The 15,633-nt window shown below is 30.0% G+C and overlaps 1 protein-coding gene across 7 annotated transcripts in view; it reads right to left on the bottom strand.

The window, feature by feature from the left end:
* LOC121130026 (solute carrier family 35 member F3) overlaps positions 1–15,633 on the bottom strand; it is a 370,274-nt gene that overhangs the window by 5,928 nt on the left and 348,713 nt on the right. For all 7 annotated transcript variants that reach the window (XM_071893783.1, XM_040725716.2, XM_071893780.1 and 4 more), the window contains 5 exons: positions 10,272–10,445; positions 6,529–6,688; positions 1,633–1,811; positions 1,435–1,560; positions 503–629 (listed from right to left, as the gene is read on the bottom strand). In XM_071893783.1, the coding sequence (XP_071749884.1) occupies positions 503–629; positions 1,435–1,560; positions 1,633–1,811; positions 6,529–6,688; positions 10,272–10,445 (766 nt within the window). The remainder of the gene's footprint in view (positions 1–502; positions 630–1,434; positions 1,561–1,632; positions 1,812–6,528; positions 6,689–10,271; positions 10,446–15,633) is intronic.

Raw genomic sequence — 15,633 nt, 5'->3', positions numbered from 1 at the left:
TTACTTCTCTGTAGCTCAAATTCCTCAAAAGTGATTGTCGTTATAGTATTTTTCACATTTTGAGTGACCTTTAGTATTGAGCTTGGATTTTTTGCTTTATAAAGCATCTTTATTAAACCTGCATAATGACCACCCCGATTGGAGCTCTGTACCTCAATATGTACCAAAGTTAAGGTGGAGTATGGATTTTTAATTAACGTTTTGTATTAACTTAATCTCTCCAAATTTAATGTCCTCTTACCATATATAACCTTCGTACCAAGTTAGAGATCAAAATCAATCTCTAACTTTTGCAGTAATACTCGTGACCAACGCTCAAAGAAACAACAAGAAGGTAAAAACATAATCTCCTGTTCAATTTCGTTGGTTGAGATAATAAGGTCATTTTTGGAATCAAGAACTCAAATTCTATTAATTTCAGAGTCAATAAAGTTTTTTGGTTTTTTTTTGCTCTTGATCAGTGTAATTAATAATGATTAATTAGTTTGTGTGTCAAACTTACCAAATCCAAAGAGATATAAGGCTATAAAAACAGGCCAAAAAAGTAATGTGGAAATTAGTCCAATGAGAGAAAAAAATATCGAGACCTGGCAAAGAGATACCTCTCCCATAATTTTCTTGAATAAAACCTTTAATAAAAACAAAGCCATGTTAATACAAGCATAAATAAGGACCAGGCTTGGATATGAGGCGCACTTCATGCTCTATGTTCATTTTTAAAGCGATTAAAAGAAAAAGTTTGAACGTGGTACTCATTTAGCCGTTCAATTCTTTACTCATTTTGCGTTTTTCCCCAGACAGCTTTTAATTGAGGGGCAAAGTTGTTCAAATCAAGTGGATAAATTAGATCCAGTTTGGCACATGTAGAAAATGAATTGCGGATGGAAAATTCAGGAACCTTTAGTGCTCAGTTAAGGGACTCAATGCTCAACGTAGAGATGAGGATGTAAATCCCATAGTTTTTGAGAAAAATATATTAATACATTCTCCACATGATGATGACTTTACAACTAGAGATATTGAAAAGAGCAGAAATAACTACATATAATTGAGATTATTGTCCTCGTTAAAGAATGCTGCTTTTGAGGAAAGAATAAAGGCATTTTGAATGGGGATTTTGTAATCATGAGAGTCTTAAAGAATGAAATGTCTAAGTTCCTTTCAATCAAAGGTTTTAAAACTGAGGGGTTATCCATGCTAGGCAAGAGAGTACTTGTCCCAAATGTATATTAAACACTTTGCTAAAGGGTGTCATAATAAAGCCATGAAATATAGATACCAAGTGGAGGAGATGCGTTCTGGCAAAAAAAAAAATATATATATATAGCCTACTAACTTTGGGGGCAAAAGGGATCATGTGGTCGTTATTTACCTTTAAAAAAATGAACGGAAAAGAAGTGTGAACAGGTCCAAGCCTAATAAATTAATAGTTACTTTATAGACTGCTGACCCAGCCGCAGCAGAAGCTGCCAAAACGACGCCCACTAAAGTGGGCGGTTTCATCCCATCCATATATGCCAAAAGAGCAATACCAGTATTGCTAAGTATCACAGCGACAATCTATAAGATAGTAGACACCATTATATATTATTAAGTCAGTCTGGATGCGGCCTAAATTAGGGGAATACTCACTCTTATGCCGACGAATTGATTCTGTAGAACAACCCATGAGAGGAGGTAAACAAAACAGATATTAGTGGCGAAAAGTGATATTACCTCCGTACACCCAAGTATACTCAGAGCTAGTATATACAAATAATTTGTGAGCACCCAGAGAATGCTAAAGAGACAACATCTTCCAAGGAGTTTACCTGTAAATTAAATTGGAATATAATCTTTTACATCAACTAACTAGAGTAGGTTTGTGAGGCGTTGCCTGGGACATTAAGAAATAAAAAAAAAACATTAAATGATATTCCATTTCACATAAAACAAAAAATAAAGTCGGTAAAATTTGAAGTTATTTTGCACGGACATTAAGAAATGAAAAATTAATTATAAACTCTTCTAATTCATAGTAAAGAAAAAAAAAAAATTATTCTTGTTGTATGTTGGGCACACTTTTTTTTAAAAGGAGATTAGAAGAAAAATAATATTCAAGTTGAATTGTCGATTCAAAACTTTGATCTAATTATCAAAAATCATTTGTCTTCAGGCGCGTCCACAGGGGAACAACTGGAGGGGGGTATAAGGCCCCTCTCAAATTAAAGATTCTTTTATTAGAACTAGGAAATGTAATATTTGAAATTAAAATACTTTTTTTTTTGCCAAAAAATTTAATTCTCTCTGAATAGATATAGATTTTTAAAAATTTTCTCCGAAAAATTCAATATATAAAATTTGATAAAACTTCTTTATTTTTGCACCACAAAATTAAGATGTTTTTCAATAGCTGCAAATTATTTGAAATTAAAAAAAAACAACATTATATTTAAAATTTCTTTCTGAATAGCTCTGGATATTTGAAATTTTTTTTCAAAAATTTAATTTTTGGTGATTTACATGAATTTTTAAAATGATTTTAAATTTCTAATTTAAAAGAAAAAAAATTATTTTGAAGTTATTCTTAAAATTAATGTTTCTTAGATTGAAGTTGAACTTTTTTATTTTTATCCCAAAAAATGTAATTGTCTGTGAATTACTTTAGATTTTTGAAGTTTTTCTTCGAAGAATATTATGTTGAATTTTTTCCCAAAAGTTTTATATTGAAAATTTCAGTTTTTTCTGTATAACTCTGAACTTTTTCTATTCTTTTCAAAAAATTTAATTGTTTGTGATTTGCTCTGAATTTTTGAAATTTTTCTCCGAAAAATTTAATAGATTATGATTTTAAATTTCAAATTTTTCAACTTGTTTTTCAGAAAACTTTTTTTACCAAAAAATATAATTTTCGATTAAAAAAAAAGAAGTAACAAAACCATTCTGACACCCTTGAGGGGCATTGCTTTCCTAACTAACTTTCCTTCAATTGAAAATTTCAAAAATTCATAGCAAATCCCAAACAATTACATGTTTTGAAAAGAATTGAGGGAAAAAAACAACAACAACTCAAATATAATCTTACGGATCTTCTCTAACGTTTATAGTCTCCTTTAAAAAAATTAGCAAGAATAGTTCTTAGAATTTTACGGCCTTATTCTCTGTTTTAAAAATACATAATGGTCATTTGTTAGTCAAAAATCCGTTTTTTGAAAAGATGCTATTTTAGAATGGCATTGAAGGGCAAAAAACTCTAGATTGGAACCACTGATTGAGCTTGAAGAACCCACATGAAAAATTTGAGCAATATCCATTCATTGTTTTGCCCATGATTCCCAGACACCTACACCGACAATCTCACTCGCAAACATTTGCATTTAATATATAAATTAATGAGTACATTATTCGTTACAAAAAGAAATATTTACATTCTGTCAAAAAACTTCCGGTAATTGTTAAATAAAACACAAGTTTCAAATTTAATCATTAAAATTTATTGTGTTGCCTTCTAAATAATCTCAATCGGATGCAATACACATGTGCCAATATTTTTTCCAGTCCTCGAAACATTTTTTTATAGGCACATTTTGGTATTTTGGCTTTAGCTCCTTCCTCGAATTTTGGTTTATATATTAAATAGACTCAAAATGTATTCTACAGAGTGGTAATTCAATTTTGGGAACGGAAAAAAAGTCACACAGAGCTAAATCAGGTGAATATGCTTGTTGATTGATGTTATTTATTGCGTGTTTGGATTTGAATTCGTTTACAATTGAACGATGGCACGTTATCGTTGTTTAAACCCACGAGTTGTTCTTTCATAACTCTTTACAAATTTCTCTCACGCAAACGCCGTAGTAGGCCCAAATAGTACTCCTTATATACTTTTTGTCTGTTTGGAACGAATTCATTAAGTGTCAGACTGCAGATATCAAGGAAAACTATGAGCATCCCCTTGAATTTTCTTCGACAATCTCACAGCCCTCTTTATACCACATCTATCCACGGGGTTTTGATAAAAATGATTGACCAAAAGCTTTTTCTAACATTTTCTAGCCGTCAGCACATGAAATTTTGTTTGCCCCACAAAATTTAAGGCTAACTCTTTGTTCAATAATTTCGTTCATTTTAGAAATCCTGGAGCACTAGTGAGGTAGACTAACTTATACGTCTGTTGCAAGCAAACTGGTCTACAAATCGTGCCCAAACTTGGTGTCATAATGTGAGACAGTGCTGCCAAACTAAGAAAAAAAAATATTTTTAAATTTTTTCAGCACAATTAATTTAAATTAACAATTCCCTGTTACTTTTTTGACAGAACATATAAAAATTAAAGGACTATTGTTTGGTTTCTCTCTGAAAATCCTTGACCGCTCTGAAACCTTTGCGATTTTTAGTGACCCAAACTAATTTGGCCTTTTATAAAATTTTGTCTGGACTGCAGCGTTGAAATGTATTTACAATCGAGGAGGAAGGGGTATATTTTACAAAGATTACATTAACAAGGTCGCTCTAGGTTTTTTTAGGAGGGCCGTAAATAGGATTTTTCTATATAAATACGAAAATGGAGACAAAAAACTTATAAGAGTAAATTGAGTCAATAATGTTTTTTCATAGGCGATACAAAATGAAAATAAAAATGTCTCCAAAGGGGAGGGGCCTTAAGGTTTGGTGTGTCTAGGTAAGGACCAGTCTCAAAGAATAATTTGATCTGGATCGGTTTGATATAAAATTCGGTGTTGACTGATTTTATAAGTAGAATAATCGTTGATGACGTCAGGTGGGTTTCAAAATATGGATCATCGACTTGCAATAATACCATTTGAATGAAAATGTTTTGGATAAATAATATTTGTCTCACTCATAAATCAGGCAGAGAGTGAAGAAAATCGGCCAATAAATTGAGAGGGGGGAAAAAATCGGTTTATATATTGTGTGTGGAAAAATGTGCAAGATTTGAAAAATATTAAAATTAAGTCTAGGATCTCTACCAAAATATCAGTCCAGGTCGCTGTATAAAAAAAATATTAGACCCGTCACAAAAGTTGGTCTTGCACAGGTTCTCAACACAAGAAAGGACAATATAAAAGTTAATGGAAAAAGTAATTTCGTATTTTTTTAACTGTGTATATCTTGTTCATTAGACTATGCAACTAAATGAAGATTTTGGATCTTATGCAGGCTCAAAACAACATTTATTATTGTTATTTGAGCCGTAAAACAAGAAAATGACCATTAAAACTTTCAAACTTGACAGATTTGGCCTTTAAATCCTTTTTTAAATCAAATTTCTAGGGTATAACTACGATTCAGTGCCATATTTCGACTTGAATGAACTATATAGATAAAAATGAGAGTTTTTAAAGAAAAATTTCAAAAAAAAAACATAGAAATTATTTTTTTATTAGTGGTTCAAGATTCGGAGCCGGCAAAGTATACCCCAGACCACAATATATTGATTATCGGTCTCTGTTCTCCTGCTTTTTTTCTTATTTAGAATAGGTAAAGAAAAAACAAATATATATTATAAAATGTAAATTAGCTTTAATTATTTTCTGAGTTTATTTTTGTGCAATTGCAGCGTTTTCCAATGATGGATCTGGAAAAATGGCTTTATACAACAGACGGTTCAAATAAAAACGGAAAGAGATGGGGTAGATTATGGATCCAGGTCCGCTACAAAGCATATCGGGGCCCTATAATAAGACAATTATAATATTTCTTAAGCCAGGGGTTCCCAAACTTTAATATGCCAAGCCCCCCCTACATTAATACATTTTTAGCTGAGGTCCCTTTATAGGAAACATGTGCACTATGTATGTGTAGACTGAAATGCATAATTAAATGCATGAAAAAAATTGCATAGATGAGAAGATCATCTTTATTTTTGTCAAAAAATTGCCCAATCGAAATTCGCAAAGAAAATTGCTTTCTACTATTTTTGCATTTCTAAATAAAGAATAACCTTAATTGCATTGGCTATAGGGATTATAAACCTCTTTATTTATATTTTCATCATAATTATAATGTCATTGACAAAATAATTCTCTATTACTGGTTTATTTTCCCAAATATTGCAAAAAAACAAACAAAAATCAATGGAGTAAAGTTGTTGTATGTTCTTCCAAGAGATGCTCCTAACTAAACATAACCTGGATACGCGCCAGTAGTGCCATTTCTAATACTTTGGGCGGACTTTTCAAACGACCCTCATCATTTTACTTCTATTAATATAAAATATAAATATGTTTTTAATCAAAATATTACTAAGGAGGGAATATTATAATTGATAATCCTATTTATAATTGATTAATAAATCTATGTAGTAATTCATTTTAAAAATGGTGTATAAATACTATGGAAACAAGAGTCTTTGAGGACGTAAGAAATAAATAGCAGTTGGTGTGATTGAATTATTTGGCTAATTACTAGATGATTTGGGACTTTTTTTGTTTCTATTTTTTTTTTTGGGAGGAGACCAGGTTGCTTGATTCAATAAAGGTAAGGACGTGAGATATGTAGAAAAGAACTCAAGAATTCGTATCTTACCCGTGGTGAATCCTTTGTCACGAAGATTCTTCACACTGTCCTTAAAAGACACACTGAGACATGCATTCTTAGCGCCTAAAATCAATTGAAATACGAGGTACAATGGTAAATAAAGGATACTTCCCATGGAGCAGAACCATGTCGTAAAAAAAGGAGCTTCCTGTAACAGAAAAGTTATAATAGAGAAAATGTTTGTAAATTCATTTTTTTATCAATATGAGATTTGACAAATTTAATTATGGGACTTTACAATTCTTACGATATTTAAGGTTCATTGTTTTTATTATTTAATCACTTTTGATTTTGGCAAATTCATCATAATCATGCGCAATTTATATATTTAATGGTTCAACACATAAACAATCTTGAAAAAAAAAATCAAGAAAATTGGGAAAAAAATGTAATATAATTTATATCGATATACTAAACAGGGTCATGGAGTGGGCGGAGGGGATTTAGCCCCCAAATGAAGAAATTTTTGCTTTTAACTAGAAAATTTGATATATTAAATTTTTTTTTAAAGGTTTATTTAATTTTTCAAATTTAAAAAGAAAATAATAATTTCCTTTGAAAAGAGGTGGATTTTTGAAATTTTCCTATAAAAAATTTAATATTTGAAATATTAAATTAAAAAATTGAGAATTTCAAAATTTTTTTTTTGTAAAAAGCTGTAGATTTTGAATTTTTTTTTCCAAAAAATTCAATTTTTGAAAATATATGTGGGTTGTATATAATTTTTCAAATTTTTTTCTCAAAAAGTGGATTTTTCAAAAAAAATTTTTTCTCAAAAAGTGGATTTTTCAAAAAAAATTAATTTCCTGTTAATAACTATGGATTTTTGAATTTTTTTTTAAGAAAATTTTTTTTTTTTTTTTGGGACACTAACAGATTATTGGATTTTTTTTTCAAAAAATTATATTTTTTGAGAGTAGCTATGGATATTTGAATTTTTTTCACAAAGATTTAATTTTTGTGAAGAGTTGTGGATTTTTTTCAAAAAAATCTATACAGCAACCCCTCCCCTTTATATAATCCTGCGAAGCCCCTGCTAAAGTTTGTTTGATCTGAAACGAAATCATTCAACTAACGTGTATAAAGCATCTTCACTGACATCATAAATGCCTTCATAATTGAAGGAGATCCCATTTTGGGTGCTCGAAAGGAATAAATTTCCAATAAATCTTGGTGAAAATTTATCATATGGCTTTCAGATTTGAGAAAGTCTATTCATCTGAAAAAATGATGAAAAAAATAAAATGACTACTTGATGTTAAAGATACAAACTGATATTATAATTCAATCAAAGTAATATCCACTGAAAATTCCTACAAATGTTTAGTTTAGTAATTTTTAACAGTTTAATAATTAATAAAAATTATTTCATTCTTTACTTCATTTTAATAATTAATTATTATCTATAATATGTAAATAAGTTTGTTTAACGATGTAATAACATATTTTAGAACATTTAAAAAAGTTTATGACCACCTCTGATATTTTAGCTAATTCAATAATAATTGTTTTCTTGGCGTGTATGAACGCTTATTATACAATCATGGTATGGGTCATCAAAGGAAGCGCTGGAGGGACTTGTAGGCCCCTTCAAAATTAAGGATTTTTAAAATTCTTACTAGAAAATATGACATTTTAAATTGAATTAAATTTTTCAAGTTTTTCACCAAAAATTTAATTTTCTTTGAATAGTGGGTTTTTGATTTTTTTTTTCAAAAAATTAATTTTTCAAATTTTTTTACAGAAAAATTCCCATTTCTTGGGTTTTTTTCGCTCCCCAAAACAAGCCCCCTACCCTAAAAATATTATCCTTTCGACGCTCATGGTCATGTTCCAAGTGAGTGTGTTTATTAACCTGTTACCTAATAGGGCTTGCAGGAGAAGGTTGTGCTGTAATTGATATTCTTCAAAAATGGGGGAAAGGCTACATTTTCTTATGTTTTAAGGGCTAAAATGGTGACTTTAAATTGAAGAAGATTATTCCGAGGGCAAAATTTACGTAAAAATGTACTGTAGCAAACTGCTATCAAAAATTGGAGGGAAATTTGGGATTTATATGTACAACAAAAGAACATTACACCCAAGGAAAACGTATTCGAGAGATGACGTCATGATGAAGTTGACTGTTTCACATCTCCCACTAGTTCCTGAAAAAGTTAAAATCAGTCTAATTTGATCCTTAAAGGGCACAAAGTAAGTATCAGTACTTTTTCACGTCGTTTGAGTAAAGAATTCCATGAAAAAATAATTTCTGAAATATATATTCTTTTTCTGCTAAAAATAAGAAAAATCTCAGTTTTTCTTAAACTTTTGCAAATGACTGTCCAATAAAACTAAGTATTTTGAGGGATCGATGTTTGATAGACCGTAAGGTTTAAGTTGATATAAACTTGGTTGTTTCGGCCCCAAATGGGAGACATAACTTACAACACTCCAGCTCAGTAGAGGAATAAAAATAAAATATTTTTAATAAATGAGACTTTATATTAGACTTAGTAACGTCATAGCCTAATAAATATAAAGAAAGGGGTGGGGGGACAACAAGGCATCTGTGCCGCGAAAAGGATTTTTTACAATGCAATTTTCTCTCCAACCAAGGGTTTTAGAAATACAAGGCTCTCCCATAACGCTTATCCGACTGATGCTTGACTTCAATCAAGCCATTTAACAGTGAAGTCAACGAATTTTGACTATTAATCATATAATTTCTAGTATTCTATGCTTTTAATATACTGTTGTTATACTCAATGACGTCAAAATCGGTATAACCTTGTATTTTTATTAGCAGGGTCTCTGAACAGTTGTCAGATTAAAAAAAAAAAAGAATCAACTAAATTCTGAAAACTTGACGGATTCAGATTCATTCTATTCATAAAATCCCCTCCAGCCTTAATTACAGTTGTAGCTACAAAAATAATCAACACCCTTATATATAATTATTAATATATGCCGCTAGGTAATTTTGCCGTAAATCCATTTTGCCTCAAGGATGTTTTGCCTTAATATATAAATAAATAAGATTTATACTTCGTTATTGTTATTTTTGGTTAAAATGAATGTTCCCTTGGAATTTTTTAATCAAAATATGGAATGCGTATTACTATCAAGTGCATTCAATGATTGTTTTCTGTTGGAAAAATGATGGAATCATGCAATGCATGCACCAACAAAATCTCACTATGTAATGAATTCGAATCAGAGACAAAATAGCTAATAATATTAGTAAAATAAAAAAATAAAAAACACGACAATGCTTCGTTTAGAAAAATTGCTAATCACTTCTCCGTTAGGACTTATCATTATTAGATATGAGGTACAAGCATAATTACATGATTATTTTAACAGAAAAAACAAACATTAACGGGGTATATACTTCATATATTAAGGCGAAATATCCTTCGAGCAAATCTTTTAGATTGAAATAGTCCAATGCTTTTTCGTTATTCTAGTTTTTTTTTTTTCCTGAATATCATTTTATAGTTGTTTTTTCAATTGTTATAAACTTGTTGGTTTATTTTTTATAATTATTATTTTAATCAGATGTATTTGAGTGGAGTGTAGTACTTTGTTGTCCTTTGTTTCTTGTAAAGTAATTTTAAAAGCAAATGTTTATGCCTATCTGTATGATGCAATTTTCTGCATAAATAAAAAGGAAAAAAAAACCCCTCACTCAAATGAATATGATCCAATTTATCGATGTTCAAAGTAGATAATATTTATATATAACTTACATAATTATGACGAGTGTTGTTTGAATTTGTTGTGTATATAGTGGATACGTTGAGTTTTGATGAAGACATTGACAAAAGTATGACGTTTACTCCTGTATAAGTGGCTTTGAGAAAGAGTGTAGCACCTACCCAGCACAAAGTAATGAGGCTCATGAAAATTAAACCAATTAAAACCTGCAACAAGAAATAGGATATTATGTAATAGGTTGAACAACTAGGATTTGATATTCTAACTTATTTTGTTAAAACAGAGCCGGTTTTGGGAGAATGAGTATAAGGAACATTTGCTCAAGGCTCTTTATTAGAAAGGGCAGCCGTAGGATGATTTTTTTTTTGGAGGTGGGGGGGGTTGCTTAGTTTTTCCATTGTTTGCTAAAAAAATTGAAAAATTACATTTTTCTGAAGAAATAATCGAAAAATTAAGTTTTTCAAATTTTTTTTCAAAAATTCACAACTATTTAGAAAAAATTAATTTTTTTGGGAAAAAAAATTTCAAAATTAAATTTCAAATATAAAATTTTTTCAAAAAGTTAAATGATCGGAGAAAAATTTCAAAAATCTATGGCTATTTTCAAAAAAAAACTCAAAAAAAAAATCCAGCGTTTTTTACAAAAAATAGAATTTTTGGGAAAAATGTCCAAAATTGAATTTCAAGTAGTAAATTTTTGAGAGTGAAGTTTCAAAAATCGATAATTATGTACATACAATTAAATTTTTTGGAAAATAATAAAAAAAATATTCGAAATATGAAATTTTCTAGCAAGAATCAGAAATTCATAATTCTATTTTTTTTTTTTTTTTTTTTTTGGGGGGTCCTGCAGAATAATAGCTCAATTTTTGGTTGTGCATCGGGAAACGGTTACACCTATGCCTCACTGCTTGTGGACTCTTCCCCCCGTATCGTTTGCCGTTGAGTATTCAGGTCAATTTTTGGTGGAGTATTGGCCGAAGAAAAATTATGAAATCATACTCCCCCGAATCAACAAAAACCATACAGCCAATGGGGAAAAGTCTATAGAGCAATAATAAATGGTTCTACATTACCCGCTGCTCCATTAAAAATCTTGTTAAAACCCCATACTCATGTTATTGAGATTATTTTAAAACAAGGATTTCCCCCCCTCGATATCTTACATTCAAACAACTATTTTTTTAACATTTTAAAAGATATTTACACCTACAAAATTGATGGAATAATTAAATAAATCATACAAAATTCAAATAACATCATTATTATAAATTTTTTTTAAATGTAATTAATTCAATTCGTTTGATTATAAAAGTATTATTTTTTACCCATTTCATTCACCGATTTATAAAAAGTATTTTTACAAAGGGAGGGTTAAAATATGATACTCTACTTTTTATGTTCTCGGCATTAAATTTATAATTCAAGTTTCTTAGAAGAGTGGTTCTCAAAGGGTACTTGAGATTTTGAAAGAATATTTTGCCAGTGATACCTAGCTCAGGGGCGTCCGCAAGGGGATAAGCTGAAAAGGCTGTAGCCTCTTCGCCCAATTTAAGGAATTTTTGTTATTTTCCTAATAGAAAATTTAATATTTGAATTGTTCCCCCAATATTTGAAATTTAATTTAATCTTCCCTGAAAAGCTACGGATTTTTAGATTTTTCTCCAAAAATTTTTATTAATTTTTTGGAGCAGCTACGGATTTTGAATTTTTTTCAAAAAGAAAAAAACTTAATTTTTTTAGAATAGATTTTTGAAATTAGATCATATTGCTTTAATTCTTTTTATAATAGATTTCAATGATGGAAATAACATTCATTCTGAAACATCTTTAAGAATGAATGCAACTTTCTGTTTTTGTAAAAATGTCTTTACATGGAAGTATTTGCAATTTCTGCACTTTATGTCCCTTTTTTGCTTTTTCTACTTCCTCTTTTTTAATAGCCACAAATGTAATATCAGCTAGTAATCCAAAGTTAATGAGTAAATTTTTAGTACCCAAAAATTGTTTCAAAAGTAATTAATTGAAGTTTTTGTGAAAAATGACATTTTCATATCATATTATGACAATAATAATCACAAATCTTTTTTTAGGGCCAAATCTAATTTTGTTATGATTAATATGCGTCATTTTCACTCTCTATCAACTTTATATCAAGAAATAACATTTTCTTAATATTTTGGTTAACCCAATAATAAAACCCCAGTTCATTAACTACGTCAAAAAAAAAGAAAAGAAGAATATTCAGGAGGTGGAAATAGAAAAAGAGATCTGGACCTTATTTAAAAAAAAAAAAAATTAATATAAAAATGAAGAATTTAAAAAAAAAAAAAAAAAAAATTTAATAGAAAGTACATTTCTCTTTCCCACTAGCCCCGTTCACACTAAAACTGGCCCATCTTATTCAAATGTACCTACAAATATATTAATAAAGAAAATTTTTATCTGTATGAATGTATTTTTAAATGAAAAACAGTCATTTCTGCTCTAAGAAATAAAAATATAGTACAATTAATGAAATCTGGCGGAAGTTTAGCATGTAACATCGATTGTGTGTACAGGGTACACTATTTATAGTGCTCCTGATATATATCATATACAACCCTATACTCTAAAAAATAACAATATAGTCATATTAGTGAATTATCGTTGTGATTTTATATGTAGGATCGAGCGTTTATACTTTTGTATAGTGCTCTCTGATGTATATCACATTCATATTTTTGATCTAAAAAATAACAATTTAGTAATATTGAAAATGTCTCAACGTGGTTTTATATGTAGAATCGAGCGTGTATACTTGTATATAGTGCTCTCTGATGTATATGATATTACTATACATATTTAAGAAATAACAATGTAGTCAAATTAATGAAGTCTTGCAGAGTTTTTCATGTATCACAATAAGTAAAGTTACGCCACATAGCACTCTAATAACTAAAGTACTCCCTGGCTCATCAGTCATGACGAAATTTTTTGTTCTCAAGCTGATATTAATGTTCCTTTATTATTGAGAAAAGAACATCTATGTATTATTATTTTAGCATGTGTACTTGGGTGTCCTATATTTAGGGTGACCTGTGAATTTTATTTTTGTTTTATTTTAATGAAAAAGTAATGTTTGTAAAGTTTAAATTTAAAAATGGCGTTTTTTAACCTCTATAGTTATTTGAAAATGACTTTTTTTAGCGACATTCTATATTTGGAAAGGGATTCAGAAGTTTTTTTTCTATATCAATGTTTGTATGTTTTTATTCATGAATATCAAAGATGCGACATTAAAAATTATTCACCATCTAAAAAAAGGATTCATTAATCTAAAAAAGATTGTTAGAGACTTAAATTTGGTTTCAAAAGTAGGCTCCAAGACATTTTTTTATTCTCGATAACAATGAGATAAATAGAATTTTGTTATTTACAAAAACATGAGCATATACTTGCATAAATTTTGCTGTTCAATTTTTTAACGTTGTGTGCAATTGATTTGTTCCAAAACTTTTAATAACTTTGACAAAAAATAAGGGGTGTACCGATATATCAGAATCGGGAAGAATCGACTTTTTTAAAGTATCGTTTATAGGAGAAGGTTCAAGACCATTGGACCAAACCAGATTATTAATAGAAAATAGGATGTTGTTAGAGTCTCATGTATTTTTAGGGGTGAGTTATTTAACATTAGTTCGGAAACATTGCCGATTTGATTCTTTATGCAGGACTCACTTCCTTGACTCGTGCTGCTAATTTCCTACAATAAAGCCCGCCAATTCCTTTCTTTATAGAAATTGATTCAGTAGAAAGGGAAAAACCAAAGTTTTGTTCGTACGAAGCGCTGAAGGAACCTTAACATATAAGAAGCGTCAATTAACCCAAGAATAATACCCTCAAACCCCTTTAATACATGATCAAATAAGTGGCCTAGATATGCACCATCAAGTCGAACAAAATAGATCTTGGATTTATTTTTTTCGTTTCATCTATTAAATTTTTGTGACCTCTACTATCTATGGTGGATAATATCATTAAATTAAGTTTTGGCATAAGTCTCAAGACGTCAGATTGGCTTATTGCTCTTACAAATGAGAGGACAAAGGAATTTTAAATTGGAGGCTATAGTAGGAAAGACTCTCACAATACTTTATGCATGCAAATCCAAAAGGAATCCTCTTCTTGTAGGTCTGAACGCCACAATCTAGATATATATAGACTCAATAGACTAGACGGGCTCGAAGAGGATTCTCATTTTTGATTCCTCACCCTGTAGGAGCCTTATATCCAATAAAATGTATCTTCGATAAAAAATGTAATTATAGGCTAGTCAAAACTCCTCACATTTACTTTTATCTTCATAAAAATTGTTTGCCCTAACTTGTAGAGTACTAGAAAGTATTCTAAACTATAGCTCTATTTTTTTTTTTATATCCTCTAAAAAAAGAATGAAAACCGTATGTTTTATATATCTTAATATAGTGTACTTTGTAATTTTACATATAAATAACCTGGCGACGAGGTCACTGCCTGGTAGTATAATCAAGTAAATAAATCGTAAAACCTCTATCTCTCTCTCTCAGCCTGGTTTTGTTTCCTTATAATATGCCTCGTCATGTCAGGCTTCGAAAATATCGCAACGAGTTTGATGGGATCAAATCCAATCGACCTTCCTGCTTTGGAATCGTCGGTTCTGTTTTATTGGATAAAGTTCGTCCAACTGTGCTGACAGGGATAAGAGTTTGTGTGGAAAGGTTTGTCATCGACCTTGACTCTTGGAAGATTAAGCGTTGGGCCAGGTTGTGACCTGCTATGGGACCAATATCTCTTTTTGGGTCCACCAGAGTTTATTACTTCCTTACTTCCGTGTAGTAGGAGAAAGAAAACATCTCCCATCCCCACTGAGCTGTATGTTCCCGATTCGATTGCGAGGCGTTGTTCCACAAGTCACCCCAAACAGGTGGTTAAGATTATGATCCTGTGTTTAGGAATTAGTGCTCCCCTTGTATATCATATGCATATTTTTCATGCAAGAAATAACACTGAAATATTGTAGGGGTGTGCTATAGCATCGGATATGATGCACTGTTTCTGATGATTTTGATATTGCTCCCTTATGTATATCATAAATTAAATGCATTTTCAATATATGTTTTAAGATTTGAATAAAACATCAAACACTGGTATTTACAAATAAATTAACTCTCCCTGGCGTTTTGTATTTAGCATACTAGGAGTACTGCTTTTGCTAGTGAGCGCTCTAAAGATTAGAGTACTCATACGTGATCCCATCCTATTATTTTTTTTTTTCTGAATTAATACAAGTATTGAGTAGTTTTGTGTGAGTGTGCTCATAAACACAGAAAGTGACATATCTTCTATATAATCAGAACAAAATTTATATTTTAC

The sequence above is a fragment of the Lepeophtheirus salmonis genome, chromosome Z, assembly GCF_016086655.4.
Source record: "Lepeophtheirus salmonis chromosome Z, UVic_Lsal_1.4, whole genome shotgun sequence".
Taxonomy (NCBI): domain Eukaryota; kingdom Metazoa; phylum Arthropoda; class Copepoda; order Siphonostomatoida; family Caligidae; genus Lepeophtheirus; species Lepeophtheirus salmonis.
Note: the sequence above shows the minus strand (reverse complement) of the source record. Positions and strands in the feature narration are given on the sequence as shown.